This window comes from Caloenas nicobarica, chromosome 7 (assembly GCF_036013445.1).
Source record: "Caloenas nicobarica isolate bCalNic1 chromosome 7, bCalNic1.hap1, whole genome shotgun sequence".
NCBI lineage: Eukaryota > Metazoa > Chordata > Aves > Columbiformes > Columbidae > Caloenas > Caloenas nicobarica.
The window spans coordinates 17027140-17052690 of NC_088251.1; the positions used below are offsets into that span (position 1 = coordinate 17027140).

Here is a 25551-nt window from a genome sequence, read left to right on the forward strand (position 1 = left end):
TATCTGACAGTGGGACATGGCTGTGTGACCTCAGTTCTGCTCTTATGAACAGGTGCTCTCACCACAATTGATAGTATCAACAGAGCGGCCAAGGAGTCGTGAATATCAAACCACTTTCAGAGAAAGAAATAGTTCTTCTAGATTTGAGACATAGTTGTAAATTACGAAGAGCATGTTGCTTCGAGTGACCCATGTTGTCCTTCTTCTTGGGTTAAAATTACTTTGCAGTTTTAAGGTCTATTGATCTCTTCTGAACACTTCCTTTTAGAAAGCAAAAAACCAAAAGTCTCAAGCCTTGTTCAGTACCTGGAGGAAATCAAGGCTGAGTTCGACTGGTGGGACTAAATATATCTTATGAATTCTTAATGTCTGGCTATGGCAGGAGTTCTGCGAAGCAGTGAGCAATATAGAGAAGGCTGCTCACATGTCTTTGGTTTGTTTTCTTGTCCTGTGTTTCTTTTGTTTTGAATGTTGTCTTAATCCATGGCCTTGAAAGTGTATTTTAATAGAGCAAAACAGCTGATGGATTTTCTGAAAGTACATTTTAAGCAAATATTTATTTATTAATCTCTCCTTAAAGGTCTTAGTGTATTTAAGAAGTACGAATTGGGATACTCGTATTGCAGCTGGACAGGCTGTTGAAGCAATAGTGAGAAATGTACCTGAGTGGAATCCAACTCCAAGATCAAAACAAGGTACTTCTTAAGTGAATTATGTAGAATTTGTTATTTTACCTGATGCAAACTGACTGTGATGTGAGACTTTTTAAGGCTACTATGTCATTCTGGTTTGGTTTTTTTGTTTGTGTGGGTTTTTTTAATGAGCATAGACTTTCTGATACGCATGGACTGTAGTAAATCTTTGGCTTTAGATGTTCATATTACATTACAACGATGTGCCTGATCTTTGTTTCTTCTAAGATTCCTAGTCTTGTGCTCTGTACCCTTCATAAAGCCTTACTTTTATAAATAAAAAGAATAATAGTTACTAAATTAGGAAAAGTTTTAACCAATCAACTTTGTCATTATATTTTGCAGACGCTTCTTCTCTGTTCCCTTGCTCAAAGCACTTTTCTAAGGGAGGTGAAGTGGCAGCTTGCTGAAATTTATTCTATTTGTACTCACTTTGCATCTGAAATTGTCATCTTAGGGATGTTAGAGTTGCTTTTATTGCCAACTTATGGACCTATTGTCAGTGCTTTTGGCTAAACCTGTTGGCACTGGGTGTTCACAACCTTACGTGGCACAAGTTCCAGAAATTAACTGTTTTAAAAAAGAAAAACAAAACACCACCAACAAAACACGCCTGTTTTGAGGTGATCTCATGGTCGTTTCACTTAATGCCTTCTGGTTCTGTTGCTATAGAATTTGACAAGCAAGTTCTGCATTTGCCTTACCCACTGCCTGTATGATTTTTATAAGCCATCATATTTGTTCTCTCCTCCAACAACTTTCTTCTCTCCAGATGTGGAAGAGTTGCCGTCTTAGTTTTTCCTCACAAGACAGCTGCTTTGTGTTTTAGATAACTTTATTCATCCTTCTCTGTGCTTTTTCTTACTTGTGTTCTTCTTGAGATGCACAGAATTGCACACAGCGTACCCACATCTCTGGAATACTGATATTTATACACAGTGGCAAAATGATGTGCTTTGTCATATTTTCAGTGTCTTTCTTGATGTTGCCCAGTACTTAGTTGGCTGTTCTGGCTGTCACTGCCCAGTAAGCTGGTGAATACAGAGAACTGTCAGAAGTGCCTCCAAGGCACGTCAATGTTGACTGCCAGTTCTGAGTTCAGTGTTGTGTAGGCATGGTTTAGGTCATTAATTTTGAACCTTACCTGCCTCTTCAGCCATTAGTCTGTTCTGAGAGTCCTTTTTGGATTCCTTAGTGCCATTGTGACTTTTGGTTACCCAAAAGAGCTTGGAGAAGAGTGCATAGTGAAATCTCCTTCCTGTTGCTAAAGACTGATAGAATTGGTTGCAGTGCTGGTCCCTGAAGAACTCCAAAGCTAACTTTTATCTGTCCTCTCTAGAACAAGGCTCAGAAAGTCCAATGGAAGATTCACCTTCAACAGATCGGTTACGTTTTGACAGATTTGATATATGTCGCTTGTTAAAACATGGTGCATCTCTTCTTGGATCTGCTGGTGCAGAATTTGAAGTCCAAGACGATAAATCAGGTATATCTTTATATCTTTCAAATCAGTAAGTTTTCTTGTCTGCAAGTAAAAGTTTGTTGTAGCAATACTGCGAGTCTAGTCATCCATGGTTTCTCCGAATGCTAGGAAATAATGGAAGAAAATATTCCCCAACATAACTGGTTTGTATTATCTTTCTCAAGTTAATCAGTTTAAGGGGGTGCATATTGTTTGGTTTTTTTTCCTCTTAGAATTAGTATGTGTATGGGGGGGAAGAGGAGAGCGGAAACCCGATAGAGCGAAAAAGCAATATTAAAGGCTTCTGTACACTCTTGATGTACAGAACTACCACCACTTATTCTTCATTAGAACAGTGTTCCCAAATATAATAGTAGGGTGTGGCTTATTTAGAAGTTTGAGGGCTTCAAATATAGAAACATTGCATGAAAAATACTGTGATAAAACTGTTAAAGTTGGAAGGTCAAATATCAGTGCCTGTGTGATGTCTTTTGTTTCAAGTGACTTGTCTGATACATTTCTGCAACTTTTTAGCTGGGAAGGTTGGTTTATATCAGTGTAATGGCATTTAATTATTTTAATCTAAGATTTTTTTTTGCTATTACTGTACTCTCCTGCTCTAATTCCACTCCATCTTCCAGTTTCTGAACCAAATGAAATGATGCTATAGATAAGAATCTGCTCTGACTGCATAGCCCTGATTCACTTGTTACTTGCAGTGTATACAGATCCTCACCAACTCAGCAAGGAACAGAACCCATGGCTGCTGACGCTTCAGCAGTATCCTGTCTGTTAAACCTTGCTGCTGTTTCATTACTTATAGTCTTTTATGCTAGCTTAATAAGGTGTTGCACAAGTTTCATCTCTTCTAATGAAACCCTACCTGTTCAGAAGTCAAATAGATGGAATAGGACACTTCCGTTCATAAAGTCTGATATTTATCCTGGTGTGGGAATATAATGTAAGATTGGCAAGGAGAAGAATTGTAAATACGGTTAAGCAACTGCAACTGGGGTGTAGCCAATGCGAATGGATGTAAAGCAAGCTAAATAATCTTTGGAGTTAGCAGTCTTTGACACTTTTTTCCTAAGATGAACTTGTGAAAGGAAAAATATTTTCTAGAGAATGGAATTTGTTTGTATTTATTTGCTTGTCAGTTAAATGCAATTTTAAAAGAAAGGCTTATTGGTATAGATATAATTAACTACTAATTACTGCTTAACCTGGTGTGTACCCCCAAATTCTGCCAATATTTGTCACCTACTTACAAGTTTATGTGCAGATATTTGACCAAAAAAAAAAAAAACCCTCCTGCCTGGCTTCCATATCACACATATAAAAAGAGTGAAGTCAGCCCTACACACTGCAAGTTTTGGTTTACATGGAAGGTTTCTTCTACTGAGCCACTAAAATCTTCTAATTTTTTATGTAAATGTGGGTGCTCCCAAAGTCTAGGTGTTCAGTAATTGAAGTGTTGAAGCTTCACAATGTTCTTGAGGTAACTTCTGTTAACCTCCTGAATGAGCCTTGCTTGACAGATTAAGCTTGAGGATAAGATTGTTAACAGACTCCAGCACCCTAGGAAAATCATGTTTATGCTTCAATCTGCATTGCCTTCAGGGATTAGTTTGGGTAGGAGGAAAGGTGACACCTGAATCTATTGCATTTTACAAGGAAGAATGTTTCTGAAGAATACAGGTTCAGATTCAACCTACTTTAATACAGGATATTGGATTGAATATCATTTGAGGGGTTTTCTTGGTGGTGGTTATTCCTTACGTCTGTGTTTCCTAACAGAAGATTAAGTCTAGGAGGAAAAGAAACCTTTCTTTTAAAAAAAAACAAAACCAAACCCCAAACAAAAAAAAACCCTGCCAAAATCAACAGATCCAACAAGGATGCATGTGCTCAATCAAAAAGCACTAGTTCTTGAATCAGTTGCTGGATTTTTTTACTGTGTTAATTCACTCTTTTTCAAAGTGCACTTTCCTAAAAATTTGTGAGAAACTTGGTTTTTTACTTCTGTAGACCAAGTGTAATTTAATGAATTTCATGAGAGCTATTTTTCTGCTTAAAAATTGATGACAGATTAACTATTAGTATAGCTTCAGCAGCAGAAAAGGGCTTCCTAGAAATCCGTGTGATTTGGTTTAAAATATTGTATTGATTTATTAGCCAAGTACAACTTAATTCTGTAACTTTTGGCTTTCTTATGTTTTTTCGTTGAGTAAATCTTTAATAATACATCTGGTTGGCAATCTGACATATCTTCCCTTTTCAAAAACTTTTTTTTAAGGCGAAATTGATCCTAAAGAGAGGATAGCACGACAAAGGAAACTGTTGCAAAAGAAACTTGGCTTAGATATGGGTGCTGCAATTGGGATGAATACTGAAGATCTGTTCAATGATGAAGATCTGGACTATTCGCCTTCTTCAGTTTCACTAGTAAACAAACAACCTGTAGGTAAAACCTTGAGCTGTTTGGCTGCAAGGAATAATATAGTGGGTTTGATTTATTTCCTAGAATCATAAAGGTCTTTTCCAACCTAAAAGGTGGTCCAGTCCAACTGTAAACCTTACACTGCCGAGTCCACCAAATTCGTGCTTCTGAAGTTATCATATCTAATTTATAAAGATTATCTAATATGGTTTGCTTTGGCTTCCTGAATTCTTATGCCCCATAGTTGTATGTTAGTGTTATTCGATGTCAAACTGCTTCTCTGAGTTTGAAATGACGGATGGTTGGGGAAGTTGAGAGCAATGTGGGTTTATGGATTTTTCAGGACCTTCATGGTAAGAAAAATTGACAATGAATGACTTTTCTTTCAGACTCTTCAGGCTGCTGAGTTAATAGACTCAGAATTTCGAGCTGGTATGAGCAGTAGACAAAAGAATAAAGCCAAAAGAATGGCTAAGCTATTTGCAAAGCAAAGATCCAGAGATGCGGTGGAAGCTAATGAGAAGAGGTATAATAGTGAACTGGTTTGCCTTTATTTCAGTTAAGCTGGGATTGTGATTTGTCTGTTGAAAAACTTCCTACAGACTTTGCATCTTAACCTTTTGTGTGCCAGTTGTGCTGATGGTGAAACACTTGTGTGCCAGACTTATTCCTAGCAGAGCTTTGTTAATTACCTAGCATTGGAGTGGTCTTGAAATAATGGGATGCTTCAGTTAAAATTTGTGGTTTGTCCCTGTTATTAAATATGGCTTGAGAACAGCACATGAAAATGCGGTGTTCAAAAAGATAAACAATAACTACAAATCTAAGATGTAACTTTCTCATGTATGCTGTGTTCCTCACTATACTTGATAGTGACATGTTATTGTACCTAATGTGTTTATAACAAGCAGTAAAAAAAAAATATCTTTCCTTGATTTTTCTTTAATAATTTCTGTGTTTCTTGGAAGAGACTCAGAAGGATTTCCAATTTGGGACAGCGTTCTGCCATCTCCTCACTGAGGTTTTTTTTTACATGTAAACCTATATATTTTTCGTATTTCAGTGTTAAACCTCTTTGGTTTTTATTCTTGCCACACTGTATTGTGTCTGAGACTTCACTTGTAGGCATATGTACTTCCCCTAAAGCATAGTTTCAGTTTGTAAACGTATACTTGTTCCTTCTCAGCAATGACAGCACTGATGGGGAACCAGAAGAAAAGAGAAGAAAAGTTGCAAATGTTGTCATCAACCAGCCTGCCACAGACTCAAAAACATTCGTAGAAAATGCTCCAGAAGAGGTATTATGTTTTGTTCTGCTGTTAGCTGGAATGATAATTCAGGTTTTTTAGCAGAATGATGTAAAACAAAACTCCTTTATGCTCCCAAATTATTTAGTCATTTTAGCATTAAGAGAAATAAAGAATGCCATTGCCAGCTTACTTTTATATGTAAAGAAGCAAATGGGCTTCAAACTGTGTATAGCATGGAGGAAGAAAACACGTTTAACCCATTAGTAGCAGTTTGTGACCCAAATGAACCTGAGTAGGTGGATTACAGGTGTCAGACCTGGGTATTAAAATGTAACACTGTGCTAAACACTTAGGTGGTAGGATTCCACTGAGCCATAAATAATTTGATCATTTACACTTCATTTAATCTTTGCCTTACTTTAACTAGGCTTAATTTAGAATTAAGTTCTATCTTTAGTAATTGAAGATTTAAACAATTACCTTAGTTTTAAAAGAACTTGTATTTGTTTCAATAGACTGAAAAGCTGAAAAATTGTAAGAAATGCTATACCAGAATACAAACGGTACATAGAAGTTCGTTTGTAGAGACTTTATCTTGATTAGACTCTATTCTACAAAAAGATTTTTCCATACATATCTTAGTAATGAAATTCTTTGCAAAATGATGATTGGGGAATGAATTTGAGAGATTAATGGTAACTGCAGGCTGAATAGCTGTTCGTTGCTAGACTTTTAAATGCTTTGTGTTTGTGAAGGTGTGAACTTCCTGATGTTGGTATCATAATATCCTTTCCAAAGACATGTTGGTTTCATTGTAGGAAATTTTGGGATAGTGGATATGCTTCTGGTTTTCAAAAATGTAGAATGTGTTTTGAAAAAGGTGGTGTGTTTTACTGGATTAATTGTCAAAATTTGATTATGTAGTGTAGTTTAAAACTGAGACTTGCCCATTACTTTCTTCAAAGGCAGAGTTCATAAATTTAAAGAATCACTGGGGAGGATAAGAAACTTTGCTTAATTTTCTGCCTTAGTGTGGTTGCTAAAAGGAGGCTGAATTCCAGAACATCAAAATTAATTACCATAGAGAAGAGTTTACGTTACTAACAGACAATCTTATTAAGCTTTTTGAAAGATCTGGTGCTGATCAGCAAAGTTTCTGAAGTGTGGAAGAAGGTTGTTGGTGGTTGTTTTGTGCTTTTTGTTTTTCAGTTCTGTCTAGTAACAGAGAAAAATACTTAAGCTTTTGTAGGTCTTTGTGATCTTCACATATCTAATATAAGAAGTGTTCACATGATCTCTTTTTCTTTTAATCTCATACGTAAATTTTTATGAATTTAGGCAAATGAATGGCCTCTGGAAAGCTTTTGTGAAGAGGTGTGCAATGATCTCTTTAACCCTTCTTGGGAGGTAAGACATGCGGTATCTTAGGTGTAGCTATAGATTTTTAAAAAAGGCTTCAACAGAAGCATAGAAATTTTATGCGTAGGGCTTGAGAGCATTTTGCTAGATAGCAAAAATTAAATCAATTGTACATGCAGATTACATAGCTAAAAAAAATTGGCTTTTGGAGAACTTAAGTGTTTCTTTAAGACTAATTTAAAGAGGAAATGAGAAAGTGTAATGTATACTCAAGTGGAGAGTAGGAAAGATGGAAAGCAGTGATTATAACGAATTGTGGAAGTATTGAAACTGAACCAAAATAAACACATGAATCTGTGGTCAAAAAGATTAAACAATTAAAACAGGATTGGATTCATCAAGAGTTTAAGGAATACTGTACAGTCTGCTGATGATGGTGGCATGTTTGTCTAATGCTAAGTTAGTAGAAAAAGGGAGCTGGGATCGGTCCTTTGGTAACAGGGTAGGCTACAAATCATTAGTTGTTCTCTTCATTTATAAAAATGAACTTTAAACTTTTTTCAGAATTATAGTAAATACCAAGTACAAAAACTATATATTTGTTTGCCTAGACAATTTGTTTTTGAGATTCAAAACCTTTTCTGATCACCCTTTTATTCAGTCCTTATACTGTTTTCCACAAACTTCCAAGCAAAAATATGAAGTAGGTGACAATGGTCTCCCTTCCTTGAGCTAAAGAAGGAAATAATTGTTGTCAGCTATCTTCAGTTTTTTAATAAGAGTTGATTTTTTGAAGGATCAAATGTTAACACCAACTATAACATACTTAGGTATATCTGTAGCACAGTTTCAGTTATAGCAAGTTGTCTCTACCCATACTGATCTCAAACTTGGAAACGCAGAGAGAGATCATATGCAGCTACTACCATTATTTTGAGCCCAGAGAAGGATAATTATATTTGTGGGCACATCACTGCATCTGAGCTGATAAGCCTCCCCTTATTTGAAAGCAGTCTGTTTGCAGCTGAAGCCAAAGTCCACTTGTTTTCTGTAATGCAGACATTCTCATATCTTTGTTAGGACTTTTGATATAGGGTCCACACAATTAAGTAGATCAATACAGAATCATTATTACAGTATGTTCTGCATGAAAAAGACGTTAAACTACCTCAAAATACATGTTTATAAACTGGCCCTCTGGCATCTTCTTGCAATGTCTAGAGGTGGCCTGGATGACTGGTTCAGAATGCTTGCTGGGCTTACAGGCAGCTGAAGTCAGGCAAGATGAATCCTGCTACCGGTGTTTCCTTCATACATTTGTCTTGCTGGGTATGTTGCAGAAGCTTAGAAGTTAACTAGCAAAGTCTTCCTCTTTTGGCTTGTAGAAACTAGCTCATAAGCAATCTTGGACCAGACAAGCAAATGATTGGTTTATTATGAACAATTGGGATTTTAAGACTAGGCTTTCAGGCTGTTTTTTATTGGCTTGCTTATAGCTTTTACCAGTAGCCACTGAGCTGTACATATGCGGATGTATATGTTTGCATTTAATCTAAGATATTCTGATTAAGGGAGGACCCACCAACTACTCAGTTCTAGCTGTTGCTATGATGAAATACAGTAACTTTCTGCTAGCAACAACCATGTATATGAAGTGCCCTTTAAACAAACAAAAAAAACAACCACCAGTAAGTTTTGCTGTTACCTGTGTGAAGACCTCTCAATGAAAACCTGGTTCAAAACTTTACTTTTGCAACTTCCTATGTATCTGTTGAGTGGGCTTTTCTTGATTAGCCAGTTTCTAGTCCAGTTATGTATCAAAAATACCAGAAACAGGTGTGTCTGTAGCACATCTTTCTACTGATCTTCTGACATTTCCCAAACTCTTCTTAATGTGTTCAACTGTTCATGTTTGGTGGGAACACACAAGTGGCTGTAATTTGCTTTCCCATGTCACTTGTTCACTTATTTGTTAGTGTTTAGCCAAGCAAGGCAGGTTTTCAGTCTGTGCAGAACAGTAATTCTCAGAAATTTGTTTTGCAGACCCCAAAACACTCTATGAGGATCCAAACTTTAAGAAATATAGAGTATTGTAGAGAAATATGGAGTTTTTAAGAAATATAAGATTTTTGCTTTTCTCTAGGTTACAAACTTACTAAAACTAGTAATATCCTCCAGCTGCTCTTTCTTTGAAAACTAGTGTCTTATAGTGAGGTAAAACTAAATGAAAACTGTCCTTGGCTACATTACTATGAATATGATAACAATATCTTTTGTGTTAGATAACAGAAGCAATTCTTAATTGTTTCTGTCCATAAGTTGCCAAATACTTAGGAAAAGAACAGCTTGGCTTTGGACAGATTACTATTTAAGTATATGATTTGATCTAATAAAATACTGTCCTTTCCCACAAATCTTTAAGTACCACCAACTCTGCAGCACTTGAAACGTCTCTATCAAGAATAAAGAAGTGTTGTTTCAGTTACCCAGTGTGATTTTTATTTTTTCCTAAATATTAAAAAATTGACTTTTTATTTCACTTTTCTAGGTTCGACATGGTGCAGGTACCGGACTGAGAGAGATACTTAAAGCTCATGGTAAAAGTGGTGGTAAAATGGGAGATAGCTCTTTGGAAGAGGTAAGTTTCCAGTCATGTGGACTTAACATGTTAACTTAAATGAAGCTTAGAAAACAGACTTCTTAAAATACTTAAGCTTTGCAGGAGGTGGGTGATCTGGGACAATATAAACCATGAGATTTGTCTGCTCAAAATAACCTGGATGACATAATTGTATGCACTGATGAAATGCTTATATTCTTTTTAAAAAGTTGATGCAAAAAACATACTACTGTACAAGCAGCCATTAATATTTAGACTGTGTGTAAAGGTATTAAACACCAGCTTCCGTACTAGAAAATACTATTTTCAGGTCAGGGTAAGGGTGTGCTGAAGCAAAATTGACAAGCTGATCATGTAACTCCAGTGAAGCGCCTTAGACCATCTAATTCTAGTCACTTAAATAGTGACTTGATTGATCTGCTTGCTTTGTTATTATGACAGAAAGTATTTTTAAATAGTCTATTTAAAAGGAAAACACTTTTAAAAAATATCCTGAGAGTATGAACTTGTTTACTAATAGTGAATCTCATTCAGATTCATCCTGACTTCTCTGCTGTAAAAGCAGCTGGGAGAGCTTGTCGTTTAGAGGGTGTTGAAGAATGAGGATATACAGTTATCAAATGTAAATCAAGTTACTTCAGCATACTTTGTATATAGGGAAAGCAAAAGCTGCTATCTGTCTTTGCTTCCATATGTGGCAATATTTGTTCCATGGAGACAGCATGTGTTATTATTACCCTGCAACAATAAGATACTTTAAACAGTTCCTTAACTATCTGTGGAAAGAGTGTGTGTACTCCAGGCTTGCTTCAAAGGCTGCTGTGTATGCAGGTTATAATTCTTTGATATGTATGAGAATATGAAATCCATAATATGATGAAAGTTTTGTTCGTTAAAATGATAGTTTTCAAGGGAAGTGGTGATGTAGTAGGCAAACAGTGGAGATGAAAAAGATCATGCCTGAGCAGTTGGTTTTATGGGGCTTCTGCTCTGACATTGAGTTACACATCTAGTGGGTCTCTAACAGAGACCAGAAGTTCAAGACAAGCTTGGTCTAAATTGCTTTGTTAAATCTGGAAGAGGCATGGCTGAAGAGCAAGTTCCTTTCATTGAACCTCCCACAGTGGAAAAGTACTGCTTCATAGTTTCTTTGTAAATATTCTTCAAACACACTAATTCATTTGCCTGAGACATGTTCACATTAGTCAGTATATATTATCTGAATGACCTTACCTTCATGTGCTGTGTAGGGATGAAATTATTTGTCTACCCTACGAAGTACTCTCTAGACTTTTGATAAAGTTACTATGTGGTGGTGGTATGGTTTTTTTAAAAATAAATTATTATTTTAATAAGCCAGGTGAGCTGAATTATTTTGCCTTGACTGTCTGTGCAAGATGACTATATTAAGTCAATTTAAACATATGTTGTTATATCTTTTATATAAATTTTAGCTAAAGAAAGCATATCAGAAATCCTTTATGAATAAATATATTCAAGTGTTCAATTTTTCTCTCTTTACAGATGATTCAGCAGCATCAGGAGTGGCTAGAAGATCTGGTTATTAGGCTTCTTTGTGTGTTTGCACTGGACAGATTTGGAGACTTTGTTTCAGATGAAGTAAGTTGTCTCTGAGGGAACAGGTAGATCAGCAAGCTTCTGCAGGAGATAATATTGCAGCAGATCAGCTCTGCTTTGTACAGTGCTACTGCATGTGCCTGTTGTAACTGCTCAGAGATACTTATTATAAAGTAGCTGATACATACATTTCACCTTGTTAGTATAGCAGTTTGTGTCATCTGACTCTACTCATATTTGTTTCTTTCTAAGTCAAATTTCATACAGAAGTATCTGTTTTATCATTTACTTTATCCAGGTCGTAGCACCAGTTCGTGAGACTTGTGCTCAGACTTTGGGAGTAGTATTGAAACATATGAATGAGACTGGAGTTCATAAAACAGTGGATGTTCTCCTGAAGCTGCTTACACAGGAACAGTGGGAAGTGAGGCATGGTGGTCTCTTAGGAATAAAGTACGCTTTGGCAGTACGCCAGGTAATAACCCTCATGACAAATTGCAGAAAGGTCTGGAACAAAAAGCTTTGCTCAAAGTTGGTGTGGCCGAACAGTAGATAGGTATGATAAAATGAGCTTGCTTGCACTGCAGCTTGATGTGCATTAAGATGTTGTGACTCTACTTTTATATCCAGGCTGCAGAAATCTGCAAGTATGTAGCAAAGGTGTACTGTTGTAACTTGATAAGTTTTTTGCACAAAACATGATAAATAGAGGCTGTGCTTGCTTGTTTTTGATGATACTTTGACTAACAGAGCTGAGTGCTACAAGAGGTTGTCCATTTGTGGTGTTATTCTGCAAATACTGAGCTTCGTTTACAGCAAAAGTGAGCTGAGTTTACACTTCATTCAAATTTGTAACCTGGGTTTTACTTCATGAATGGTAACTGACAATGTTTAGCTAATAGTCTTGGACCTGTAGCTTCTGTTTTATGTAACAAGCAGGTTTATTCACATGCTCAGAGTATGTCTTAGTTCTTTGGGGCATTATATGCTTTTTAATTTGAAAAATGCTTTTGGTCATTTTGGCAGGATATGATCAACACTTTATTGCCTAAAGTGTTGCCTGCAATAATTGAAGGTCTCCAAGATCTGGATGATGATGTCCGAGCTGTTGCTGCAGCATCTTTGGTACCAGTAGTGGAAAGCCTGGTCCAACTTCAGTCTCAGAAGGTGACTGAAATGTTTTCCATCAACTCTGATTGCAAAGTTCACTTTTGATCTGAGTGAAGAAAATAATGCTTAGAGGCAGCACCTGGATATTTTTTTTTTTTTTTACTTTAACCTCTTCTGCTTATTTGTGTAGGTGCCTTTTATTCTTAATACCTTGTGGGATGCACTTCTGGAGTTGGATGACTTGACAGCTTCCACAAACAGTATCATGATCCTTCTTTCTTCTCTTCTGACTTATCCTCAGGTCCGCAAATGCAGGTAATTTTTTAATTAGTATTGCTTCAGTATTGCAGGTTTGACTATCTGGTTATTTTCAAATTGGAATAATCAAAGTTGCTTTCAAGTCATGTGCCAAGGAGATGCTTGATTTAAATCAGTATTTTAATTTTACTCTTGCTTTTCTATAAAGCGAAGGTTAGGACAGTGCTTCTATTCTCATTACACTAGTACAAGGCAACTAAATACTTAAAGGATACTAGACATTGTTTATATGTGACTTTATTTTTTCTCCTCTCCATTCATCTTGGTCATTTTAGTAAAGGATATTGTCTCTGCTCATATGGTGGTCCTGCCCACAAATTTCTTGTTTGTCTGCCCCATGTTGACAAACTCCAAACAAGAGAGCAAACTATGCATGTTAAAACATGTATGTACCTGTAGAACTTTACCATTGGACCAGTTCTGAAGAGAGCTACAGACTTGAAAATTCACATCAATAGTACAACTAGTAACTCTGTGACTGGTTGAAGACAATGCCTAGCTCCTCTCTGTTTGGGACTCTGTCAAATTAAAGGAATTGCATATCAGTGTGTTAACATTTTTCATAATACACATGGTAAACTCACAGCATCTACACTTAAGGTAGATGCTTTACACATCTTATCTTTCTCATCCTATATGATCATCACTGCTGAAGCTGATTTTTGCCCAAATCCAAAATTAAGAATTATGTTTTGTCACTAATGCAGTCTTTAATTCAGCATGTACTACTTGCATCAGTTGATGTGCAAGTTCATGCACAAAAGATCCAAGCTTGTTTTTCATTACTTCTAAGCTTATAAATGCCTAATAATAAATTCAAAACAAAACCCCACTTTTTTTCTAATTAGTTGAACAAAGCCCAGAGTATAATCTGGGAAACAACATAGTAAAAAGACATGCTTGAATAGAATACTTCTTTATACCAGTAAGAAAAAACAGTATTTTCCTGAAAAAAAGATAGTGACTCAAACTATTTTAAATGTTTAAGCTGTGGTAACTTGATCCTTCCGTTAAAATCACCAAGCATCTGCAGTAATACTTTTTTTAAAAAGCTTTATTTTGGATAAAATTTTATCATTGAGGACAAACAAAATTAACTTAGCTGTGTGTTTGTGTTTTTCCCTGTCACTGCCTCTACATCTCCCCTTCATGTGCTAGTATTCAGCAGTCACTCACAGTTTTGGTTCCACGTGTGTGGCCGTTCTTGCATCATACTATATCTTCTGTGCGAAAAGCAGCACTGGAAACATTATTCACGCTGCTGTCTACCCAAGACCAGGTAAGAATTAGTTATTAGTGTTCTACTGTGATACATATTGGAGTCTGCTTGATCATATGATACCCTCGTTTCAGAGCTCTTCAACGTGGCTGACTCCAATTCTGCAAGACATGTTGAGGCACATATTTCAATTTTGTATCTTAGAAAGCAACCAAGAAATTCTGGATCTTATTCACAAGGTATTTGCATGACCTAGATACATGGTGTTTGTGTATCCTGCTCTTTCATATTGTCTGCACTTTTATGTAGATAAAGAGTAGTGTGTTCATGTTAATTATTTTGTAGTTAGCTTATGTGATGCTTCATCATAGAGTGAAGGAGAATTGGGTGGTTCCTACAATGTGTCAGCACATGTATGATCTTACGTAGACCACATACAGATTCACTGCTATTTCCACTGTTTCCTTCCCCAGGTATGGCTGGAACTGTTAAACAAGGCATCTGTACAGTATGTGGTTGCAGCTGCTTGTCCATGGATGGGAGCCTGGCTCTGCTTAATGATGCAGCCATCTCATTTGCCCATTGACTTAAACATGTTGCTAGAAGTAAAAACCAGATCAAAAGTAAGTGAGATGTGACCTCACTGTTTTGGGGAAAGAGGGAATTGATTAGCTGCACAGCAATGCAAAGACATGTTCTAAAGATGTTAGAGATGAGTGGTGGTGGCTTTCTATAACTCTAAATGTAACCTGTCTTACAAACCTGATGTCTGTAGGGCAAAATAGTTCTTGTCAGGTTATCCATGAGAACTCAAAGTTCTGTCACGCAGCACATTTCCTGTGGATCCTTTACAAGTCTTTATTTACATGGTTCCGTAACCATTATGGTACCAAAGCAATCAGTTTGCAGGATTGAGTTAAGTCTAAAAGCACTGCATTATTTCTGAAAACATGCTGAAAGAGGTTTCCTTTTTCTTCTGTGTGGACTCAGTTTATCAGCTGTATGTTGAGTATTAGTTATAATATTAAAGCGAAGGAACCATATAATACATTTTAATAGGACCATGGAATACTATTAGCGGAGAGGTGATTTACAATGATTGACTATTTTAAGAAGTCTGCTATCCAAGAAATGTTCTGCCTTTTTCCAACATTTGTGGAGTATGATGGTTATTGGAAACGTTATGGAATATGAATTCATCTTTTCTATTACAAAAGCATTTAGTTTCAGCCTCTCCCAACTTTATTCCACAGGAAAAGGCAGGTGCTAAACTGCGTCAAGGTCAAACCCAGAATAAGGAAGTGATTCAGGAATACATTGCTGGGGCAGACAGCATTGCAGAAGATCCAGCAACCAGGGATTATGTTGTCATGCGAGCTCGGATGATGGCAGCAAAGTGAGTTTACTGGAAATCTGAAAAAAATATTTTAAATCAATTTATCTTTCTCGTTTATATAGTGGCTTTGCCAAAATCTGAGTAGACTTTTTTGACATCTTCATTTTGAATCATTAATTGCAAAGTAATTGTAACATTGAAGTGGCTGTTCTTTCTTCTTTTTCAGGTTGCTGGGAGCACTTTGTTGCTGCATGTGTGACCCAGGTGTAAATACTGTTACTCAAGAAATAAAGCCAGCTGAATCATTAGCTCAGCTACTTCTTTTCCACTTGAATTCTAAATCTGCCTTGCAGAGGATTAGTGTTGCATTAGTAATTTGTGAGTGGGCAGCCTTGCAAAAGGTAGGATGTTTCTGCAGCAAAAATACATTTAACTTACTATCTTAGTCCACAACTTATCTGCTACTTAGCTTGAAATAAAATTTCAGTTGATAATCTAAATACTAAAATCTTTTAACATGACTGTCTTCTCTGTGTTCACTACCACTTCAGTTCTAGTGTCAGACTGAATGTTTTCTTTTTAATCTTTAATGTTCTGGGTTACAAATGTTAACAGTCCCTCTGGAAACTGGATTTTTGTAGATAGATTGTGCTGTTTAGTGCCCAAACTGAACAAGAGGAATTGTGATTACTCAGAAATACAAATTACGTCTTTTCTTGTTACAGGAGTGTAGAACTGCGGCCACTTGTGTGCAACCACGTTTACTTGGGGTCCTTTCCGAACATCTCTATTACGATGAAATTGCTGTTCCTTTTACACGAATGCAGAACGAATGTAAACAACTCATCTCATTGTTAGCTGATGCACACATTGACCTTGGAAACAGGGTAAACTGCAGTGTATTTACAATAGATCAAGCTAATGAGCTGGTAAGTAGAGGCATCTCTGCCCTTCTTTCAAATATATTGTCTTGAAATACATCTTCAGCATAATTATTACATGGACAGTAACTTTCAAAAATAATGTGGTGACTTCACACATCCTTTGACATGAGATATGTGATATACTTACCACTTTCCCTGTGGTGTTTACAGGCTATGTCAAAAATCGAGTAGAATGCAGCGTAGATGCTTAACAGGAGAAAAAAGCACAGTGTTCTGAATGCAGGTGTATATTCCCTATTGAAATCTACACAGAAGAAAACAAAGCAGGCTGGAATTCCTTCAAAACCACTGTCAAAGACAAACTCTGTAAATTCTAAAACTCTTCCCCCTGCCTGAATCTGCCAAGCATGTACTTTAAAGTGTTTGTTTTTTCCGGGCTGTTCAATTGCTTTGTCTTTTTTAATCTGAAAATATCAGTGTTAGATGTGCTAATAAAGCATCGCTCTTGACAATAAAAGTTCTGTAAGCAAAAACAGCTGATAATGTTGGGCCAACAATTTAAAAGATTTTTCTTCTAACTCCAAACTGTTGTCTTAAGCAGTGAGAAAGATAGGAGTATGGACAGATGAGGTAGGATGTAAATGAAGAGCTTGTGGGTTTGAGAGCCTGCAAAATAAAAGGGGACTGATGTAGGAGGGGTGTGTAGATTAGGGAGGATGAAGGAATTGTGACAGATGTGGTGCAGCTTGGACCAGGGGAGGAGGGGGATTAGGATCCTGGGTGTGTATGTGTATGCAACTGGGATGCTGATGGTAATAAGGTTTAAGTTTGTATGATTATGGTCGTGATAACTATAACAGATATGGTCTGATTACAGCTGCCATCTAAAATAAATTCCCAAGGTAAAGCTAGACAGAATCGTGTGAGCTCATTCTGTGAAGTACATGAGTTTTCATATACCTCAACTGTTTACTCTTTAGTAACAGGGCTTCTGAACCACTGCATCTTTTTTCAAAAGATAGCCATTCTGGAGTAGAAGACTCATTCCTTAACTATTTGCTATCTTCTGTGGTTGTCGTCTTCACCCTCTTCAACTCTTCCGAGTTTTATTGAAATAAAGACACCAAACCTACTCTGCATTGTAGTCTGGATCTTCATGCATTAGATGTAAAAACCCTGTGCTCGTCCTCACTATTCATTTATTTTGCCTCCTTTGGTCATTCCAGTCATCACGGTCATGTGGAATAGAACTTGAGGCATCTATAGAATGAAGCAGGACAAGTCTAGTAGTCGAAAGACTTGACTTGAACATTTAAAAGCGAAGTGCAAAAACCAACAAAACCCCCCTCAGACTAACCCTTTCAAAAGCTGTCATCTTTCCTGTACCTAGGAGCCTAACTATCTTAAAAGTAGAATAAGTTCAGCATTTCCGTGATTCCATGTTGCTTTTAATCTGTTTCCTGTGAAAGATTTAAGCACCAGTAGTCAAGTGGGGGAGGATATGGCAAGTCCTCCAACTACTGTGTTGTGTTTTTTTCCTTAGGTTTTTATTCCAGTCTCCTTCCTATAAAGAAAATCATCTTAGAAACAACTTATTCATGCACAGGACCTCGCACATCGTTTCTGGTCTCCTGTATTCATAGTATATTCTTCTTATCTGTCATGTGCTTACGTATTGCCAGAATATCTGGATGTATCTGGCACATATAGGACAATCTAAATTTGGAGGAGTACATAAATTCCTATTTTAGCTTTGGGAATCTACACTTGAAATGTTCATAATATGCCTGATTCTCCCCTTGAGCTGCAGTTCAAGATTCCAGAAACTATACTTTAGAGCATTTCCTGCTTTTTGCTGGCAAAATGGAGATGATAATACCTGGTGAAGTGACTCGTGTTCTGCTGTGAAAACCAGTTTTCAGGGAATATCCAATTTTACAGTAAATGAAACAGATTTGTAACTCTCTTTTCCTTTTTATTAGGTTACTTCTGTTTTCAATGAAGTGACATCATCCTTTACTTTGAATCCTAAAATTCTACAACACTTGGACAGTAAACGACAACAGGTCCAAATGACTGTTACAGAAACAAATCAAGAATGGCAAGTGTTGCATCTGCGAGTCCATACATTTGTTGCATGTGCAGTTGTGAACTTGCAGCAACTTCCAGAAAAACTGAATCCTGTTATAAAACCCTTAATGGAAGCCATCAAAAAAGAGGAGAATACGCTTATACAAAACTATGTGGCTTCATGTATAGCAAAGTTACTTCAGCAGTGTACAACAAGGTCTCCTTGTCCCAACTCAAAGATTATAAAAAATCTCTGCAACTCCCTCTGTGTGGATACACATCTTACCCCACTAGCAGCATGTCCTGCGCAGCCTCAGGGAAGCCATGAAAACTCAAAAGGTATGCTGTCTGAGACTCCTGGGATTCTTCAAATGTGTCTGCTTGTCTCTGAACAGTCAAAATGAGTATTTGAGTGAGTCTCGTTTTCAGTGTTTTTAAAATGCCAACAACTGAGTCCTCATTTATTAGTAATTATTTCATTTAGGTGTCTTAAACTATACACTATGTGCAGCTAAAGTTGTGTATAGTTTTCAAAAACTTTATGCATAAAATACCATTGTTCCAATTTTCAGTTATTTACTGTTGTTCAATTATTAACTGTTACGATCACATTTCACTTACATGTATTATGAAGCTTTTAATTGAAATTGAACAGTATTGAAAATTAAGCTGATTAGCATAAATAGAAACATCAACAAATCCAAAGATACTGATGGCATCTGCTGTTATATCATGGTAGAAGTCTTGAACTGTTTGTAAAGGACAGAGAACATGTCTGTTTAAACTTTAGAACATAATCTGGGTTTTATTTAAAAAAAAAAAAAAAAAAAACAAAAAAAACAAAACCAACAAACTTGTGCGAACTTTTCACGTTTGCCCAAAGTTTTGTTACATGTATTTCTTGCAGAATAAGAATTTGTGGCAATTGACACACTTAAATTTTCTTGCCAAGTTTGTATTGTACTCTTAACAGAGTAACTCTGCTCTGTACCTTAAATTTTTCCATCCTTGAGGATGACGGTACTTCTGAGACTTTGTGGTTTGTGTTTAAGAACATTGAGATCTGCAGATGACTTGTAGGTAGCTGTCACTTCCACCTACATTTTGAACTGCAGCTTAAGTTGTTGTCAGCTATTCTCTCTTTTCCTTTAGGGCCCAACTCTGATAAAGATGGGATGCATCATACAGTTACTAAGCACAGGGGAATAATTACACTGTACAGACATCAGAAAGCTGCTTTTGCCATCACAAGTCGTCGAGGTCCTACTCCAAAAGCTCCAAAAGCCCCAATTGCAGATCTCCCTGCTGGCAGTAGTGGAAGCATTCCTACAGAACTTGATGAGGTAAATTTCAAAAACTTGCGTTTGCAATTTGCACATCCACCCTTCCCTTCTGTTAGGTTGAATTCACTGGAGTTGATAACACTATAATAGGGATGTCCAGAATTTTTTCACGAGAGAACTGAGCTGATGTAAAATTTTGTGATGCAAGCACCATATGTTAGTTGTTGATGATGATGTTTTAAATCTTCAGTGTGTCATTAAGAAGATTAATACTTCTGAAATATTTTACATTTAGTACAAGATATTAATATCTCAGTATAAATCCATGCAAGTGGATTTCCACAAACTGTGCTGTGATTGTGTCCTGTTACCCATGTTAGTGTTGGTCATCTTGATGTAAAATGGAAGCTCTGAAGCGTTAAAAACTTGAATATGACTGGCTTTGGGATGTACATCTGACTTCCACACTTGATATGCCGAATTTCTTTGTTACTGTTCTATTTATATAAAACTTCAGTGTGTTTCAATAAGATCCTGTTCAGGACTGTGATTCTTAAACAGTGTTGTGGATTTTGTTCTTGGTTGGTACAGCTATTTTTATCAGTTTCACTTTTTGAAGAGAGTGGAGAGAAAGGGCTTAATAACAAACCAACTATTGCTTTTGGGAAGTATTGCTAGCCTGTTACTGTTCTTGGCGTCCCCTATATTGGCAATATCTGAGCTTCTGGAATTGGAACCAGTTGGAAAACCTCTTGCTGAAATGGGCGTGTGTCAGCAAAAGCCATATCCCCAAATTTATACGACTTAAATCTGCTATAAAATACTTTTATTTTTTACTTGCGTAAAAAATGGATAATGTTCAAAGAATAAAATTGACCAGCAAATGTGTTATAGGTAGCTATAAAGAAAAGCAGTATTGAATGCCTATATAACAGTAGGAGCTTTCTTGAAAATAATTGTTACTCTTAAATGTATCTGTCCTCACTACTTGGTTAAATTTTTTAATTCTAGGCTCAGAAACCTTATGTTGTACAGAGAAGAGGAGCTGAATTTGCCTTATCTACCATAGCTAAACATTTTGGTGCTGAAATGGCAACAGGATTGCCACATCTCTGGGATGCTATGGTTGGCTCATTAAAGAACAACATTCACATAAATAATTTTGGTAATTACACTTCTGATTTAAGCTTGGGGGAGCTGGAGGGCCGGGTGCAGTATGTCAGTATTTAACTGAACACTTTTTCTGTTCTTAACAGACCGAAAGTCCTTACTGGAAAAAGGAGATGTTCCTGCACAGGAGCTAGTAAATTCTTTACAGGTTTTTGAAACAACAGCAGCTTCAATGGATACTCAGCTACATCCTCTGGTAATCATATTCCAAAGCAGCTTTTGTATAAAGCAATTAAGTCTATTTGCCACAGTTTAAGATATTTTTCTAATCTTGCTCAAATGGTGTTTTTATTGCACTTACTAGCCCACCTGTTCTCCAAGTCCTGTATCCTGTCAAGCATGTCCAAATTTCACAGAATCACAGAATGTTAGGGATTGGAAGGGACCTTGAAAGATCATCTAGTCCAATCCCCCTGCCAGAGCAGGAACACCTAGGTGAGGTTACACAGGAAGGCGTCCAGGCGGGTTTTGAATGTCTCCAGAGAAGGAGACTCCACAACCCCCCTGGGCAGCATGTTCCAGTGCTCTGTCACCCTCACTGAGAAGAAGTTTCTTCTCAAATTTAAGTGGAACCCCTTGTGTTCCAGCTTGAACCCATTACCCCTTGTCTTACTGTTGGTTGTCACAGAGAAGAGCCTGGCTCCATCCTCGTGACACCCACCCTTTATATATTTATAAACATTAATGAGGTCGCCCCTCAGTCTCCTCTTCTCCAAGCTAAAGAGACCCAGCTCCCTCAGCCTTTCCTCATAAGGGAGATGCTCCACTCCCTTAATCATGTTTGTGGCCCTGCACTGGACTCTCTCCAGCAGTTCCCTGTCCTCCTTGAACTGAGGGGCCCAGAACTGGACACAATATTCCAGATGAGGTCTCACCAGGGCAGAGTAGAGGGGAAGGAGAACCTCTCTTGACCTACTAACCACCCCCCTTCTAATACACCCCAGGATGCCATTGGCCTTCTTGGCCACAAGGGCACAGTGCTGGCTCATGGTCATCCTGCTGTCCACCAGGACCCCCAGGTCCCTTTCCCCTACACTGCTCTCTAATAGGTCATTCCCCAACCTGTACTGGAACCTGGGGTTGTTCCTGCCCAGATGCAAGACTCTACATTTTCCCTTGTTATATTTCATTAAATTTTTCCCCGCCCAACTCTCTAGCCTCTCCAGATCTTGCTGGATGGCAGCACAGCCCTCTGGCGTGTCAGCCACTCCTCCCAGCTTGGTGTCATCAGCAAACTTGCTGATAGTACACTCAATTCCCTCATGCAAGTCATTGATGAATATATTGAACAGTATTGGTCCCAGAACTGACCCTTGAGGCACTCCACTAGATACAGGCCTCCAACCAGACTCTGCCCCATTGATCACGACTCTCTGGCTTCTCTCCTTCAGCCAGTTCCCAGCCCACCTCACTACCCGATCATCCAGTCCACACTTCCTCAGTTTTGCCGTGAGGATGCTGTGGGAGACGGTGTCAAATGCTTTGCTGAAGTCAAGGTAGACCACATCCACTGCTCTGCCATCGTCAATCCACCTTGTTACGTCTTCATAAAAGGCTATGAGGTTGGTCAAACACGACTTCCCCTTGGTGAAGCCATGTTGACTGTCCCTGATGACCCTCTTATCCTTGATATGTCTTAAGATGGCACCAAGGATAAGGTGTTCCATCACTTTCCCAGGGATGGAGGTGAGGCTGACCGGTCTATAGTTGCCCGGGTCCTCCTTCTTGCCCTTTTTTGAAGACCCGAGTGACATTTGCTTTCCTCCAGTCCTCAGGCACCTCTCCCGTTTCCCAAGACTTGGCAAAGATGATGGAGAGCGGTCCAGCAATGACTTCAGCCAGCTCCCTCAGCACCCGCGGGTGCATCCCATCTGGACCCATGGATTTATGGATGTCCAGATTGCTTAACTGGTCCCTAACCCAGTCCTCATCAACTGAGGCAAACTCCTCCATTGCCCTGCCTTCCTCTGGGGCCTCAGGGGTACGGGGCTCCTCAGGACAGCCTCCGGCAGAGTAGACAGAGACAAAGAAGGCATTCAGTAACTCTGCCTTCTCTGTATCTTCTGTCACCAGGGCACCCACCCCGTTCATCAGTGGGCCTACATTGCCTCTGGTGTTAGTTTTATCTGCCATGTATTTGAAGAACCTCTTCCTGTTGTCCTTGACCCCTCTCGCCAGGTTTAACTCTAAGGAGGCCTTAGCTTTCCTAGTTGCCTCCCTACATCCTCTGACAACAGCCTTATATTCTTCCCAAGTGGCCAGCCCCTCCTTCCATGATTTGTAAACCCTCCTCTTCCACTTGAGTTTGCCCAGCAGTTCCCTGTTTAACCACGCAGGTCTCCTGGCTCCCCTCCTTGACTTCCTGCGCGTCGGGATGCACTGATCTTGAGCTTGGTAGAAGCAGTCCCTGAATGTTAACCAACTATCTTGGGCCCCTTTACCTTCAAGCAGCCTTGCCCACGGGATTTCCTCCAGCAATTGTTTGAAAAGGCCAAAGTCGGCCCTGCTGAAGTCCAGGGTTGCAATTCTGCTCGGTATTCTGCTCCCACCACAGGAGATCCTGAACTCCACCATTTCATGGTCACTGCAACCAAGGCAGCCACCCACCTTTACTGCTTCAACCAGACCCTCCTTGTTAGCGAGGACGAGATCCAGCAGCGCACCTCTCCTAGTCGGCTCCTCCACCATTTGCATCAGAAAGTTGTCATCAATGCACTGGAGGAACCTCCTAGACTGAGGCTGGCTGGCTGAGTAGTCCTTCCAGCAAACATCAGGGTAGTTAAAATCCCCCATAACAACCAGAGCCTGTGACTGTGAGGCCATGCTCAGCTGCCCGTAGAAGGCCTCATCAACATCCTCACCCTGATCTGGTGGCCTGTAATAGACTCCCACAACAGTGTCACCCCTGCCAGCCTGCCCCTTAATTCTCACCCACAGACTCTCAACTTGCTCCTCAACCACACCTGGACAGTACTCTATACATTGTAGTTGCTCTCTCACGTAAAGAGCAACTCCACCACCACGCTTGGCCGGCCTGTCTTTCCTGAAAAGGACATAGCCATCCATGACCACATTCCAGTCATGTGAGCTGTCCTACCATGTCTCTGTTAATGCCACCAGATCATAATCTCCTGACCGAACGCAGGTTTCTAACTCCTGCTTATTCCCCATGCTGTGCGCATTGGTGTACAGGCACTTCAGGGAGCGAGCCGAGTACACCGATTTCACCCTAGGGGCCTGAGGGGCCTCCCGGTCTTTATGTATTCCGGCATGCTGCCCCACTGATGCAAGCCCAGCTACAACCCCATCCCCCTTCGAATCTAGTTTAAAGCCCTGCAAATGAGCCCTGCTAATTCCTGTCCCAGCATCTTTTTACCCCTGTGGGATAAACCTTTCCCACATATCACTGACCGGACTGGTGTCTTATAAAACCAGCCGTTATCAAAGAACCCAAAGCCCTGCCTGTAGCACCAGTCCCGAAGCCAATCATTTACGGACTCAATTTTTCTATTCTGTCCCACATCATCATCCAAAAATGGAAGGAGGGAAGAGAAGATAACTTGAGCCCCAGACTCTTTCACCATTTGTCCCAAGGCCTTGAAGCCTTTCTTCATTCCCCTTCATTCCCCATTTCCACTCTTAATTTCCAGCATCTTCAAAACTTGCTGACCTAAACTGTGCTTAGACAAGTCCTCCCACCAAAAAAATGCCATTAAGGTGGTGTGTGTTTCTGCAGGCATTCAGGCCATTCCAAAGAGAAGCAAAGCCTGCAAGTCTGTCTGGGACAGCACAAATGCAGAGTTTGTTTGTCTCTTGGAAGTGACCACGAGGATCATCTGGTCCAACCTTTTTGGGCAAAAGCACAGTCCAGTCTAGACAAGATGGCCCAGCACCCTGTCCAGCTGAATCTTTAAAGTGTCCAGTGCTGGGGAATCCACCACTTCCTGGGAAGGTTATTCCAATGGACATGAAAAATTTCTTTCTTTTGTCCTATCAGAATCTCCCCAGGATTAACCTGTACCATTAAGTAATGGAACATGGTGCTGAGGTCTCTCCTGAGCCTTTTCTCAAGGCTTATCAAGCCCAGTTCTGTCTTTTCTCATATGGCAGCTTCCCAGTCCTTTGATCATCTTTGTGCCCCCTCTCTGGACCATCTCCAGCCTGTCCACATCTGTTTTGTATAGTGGGCACCAAAACTGAACACAGTGTTCCAGGTGTGGCCTGACAAGTGCTGAGTAGAGCAGGATAATGACATCTTTGTCTCTGCTGGTGGTGCCCTTGCTAATGCAGCCCAGCATCCTGCTGGCTTTCTTTGCCACAGCAGCACACTGTTCACTGATATGGAGCTTGTTGTCCACCAGGACCCCCAGGTCCCTTTCTACAGAGCTGCTCCCCAGCTGGGTAGATGCCAGCCTGTGCTGCACTCCTGGATTGTTATCCCACATGCAAGACCTTATACTTGTCCTTGTTGAACTTCATACGGTTCTCGTTAGCTTGCTTCAAAGCTGAAGGCATTTGGTATGGGGGATGTTCAGGGATTGTGTGGGTGTGCTCCCCCCATTTAATAGAAATTGAGAATTGTGGTCTGGGTCTTCAGTACAAGGTTACAACAGGAAATTCTGTGTTGTGATCTGGGCTAATGGAGCTATGGGCTAATGGAGATATGGGCTAATGGGCTGGGTTAGAAGCTTCTTGCATTGGCTGAGTTTTGATGAAGTTTTTCATCATCTTTAACTGCAATAGGGTTAGGTGGTGTTAGC

At 39.0% G+C, this 25551-nt stretch overlaps 1 protein-coding gene across 2 annotated transcripts in view; it reads left to right on the forward strand.

The window, feature by feature from the left end:
- Positions 1 to 25551, forward strand: part of BTAF1 (B-TFIID TATA-box binding protein associated factor 1) — a 57675-nt gene that overhangs the window by 17794 nt on the left and 14330 nt on the right. For both annotated transcript variants that reach the window (XM_065639258.1, XM_065639257.1), the window contains 21 exons: positions 581 to 695; positions 2032 to 2178; positions 4451 to 4614; positions 4984 to 5120; positions 5781 to 5892; positions 7183 to 7251; positions 9752 to 9841; positions 11348 to 11443; positions 11700 to 11876; positions 12428 to 12568; positions 12702 to 12826; positions 13988 to 14108; positions 14183 to 14287; positions 14522 to 14671; positions 15302 to 15444; positions 15611 to 15785; positions 16110 to 16313; positions 18251 to 18677; positions 19491 to 19681; positions 20633 to 20786; positions 20878 to 20987. In XM_065639258.1, the coding sequence (XP_065495330.1) occupies positions 581 to 695; positions 2032 to 2178; positions 4451 to 4614; positions 4984 to 5120; positions 5781 to 5892; positions 7183 to 7251; positions 9752 to 9841; positions 11348 to 11443; positions 11700 to 11876; positions 12428 to 12568; positions 12702 to 12826; positions 13988 to 14108; positions 14183 to 14287; positions 14522 to 14671; positions 15302 to 15444; positions 15611 to 15785; positions 16110 to 16313; positions 18251 to 18677; positions 19491 to 19681; positions 20633 to 20786; positions 20878 to 20987 (3153 nt within the window). The remainder of the gene's footprint in view (positions 1 to 580; positions 696 to 2031; positions 2179 to 4450; positions 4615 to 4983; positions 5121 to 5780; positions 5893 to 7182; positions 7252 to 9751; positions 9842 to 11347; positions 11444 to 11699; positions 11877 to 12427; positions 12569 to 12701; positions 12827 to 13987; positions 14109 to 14182; positions 14288 to 14521; positions 14672 to 15301; positions 15445 to 15610; positions 15786 to 16109; positions 16314 to 18250; positions 18678 to 19490; positions 19682 to 20632; positions 20787 to 20877; positions 20988 to 25551) is intronic.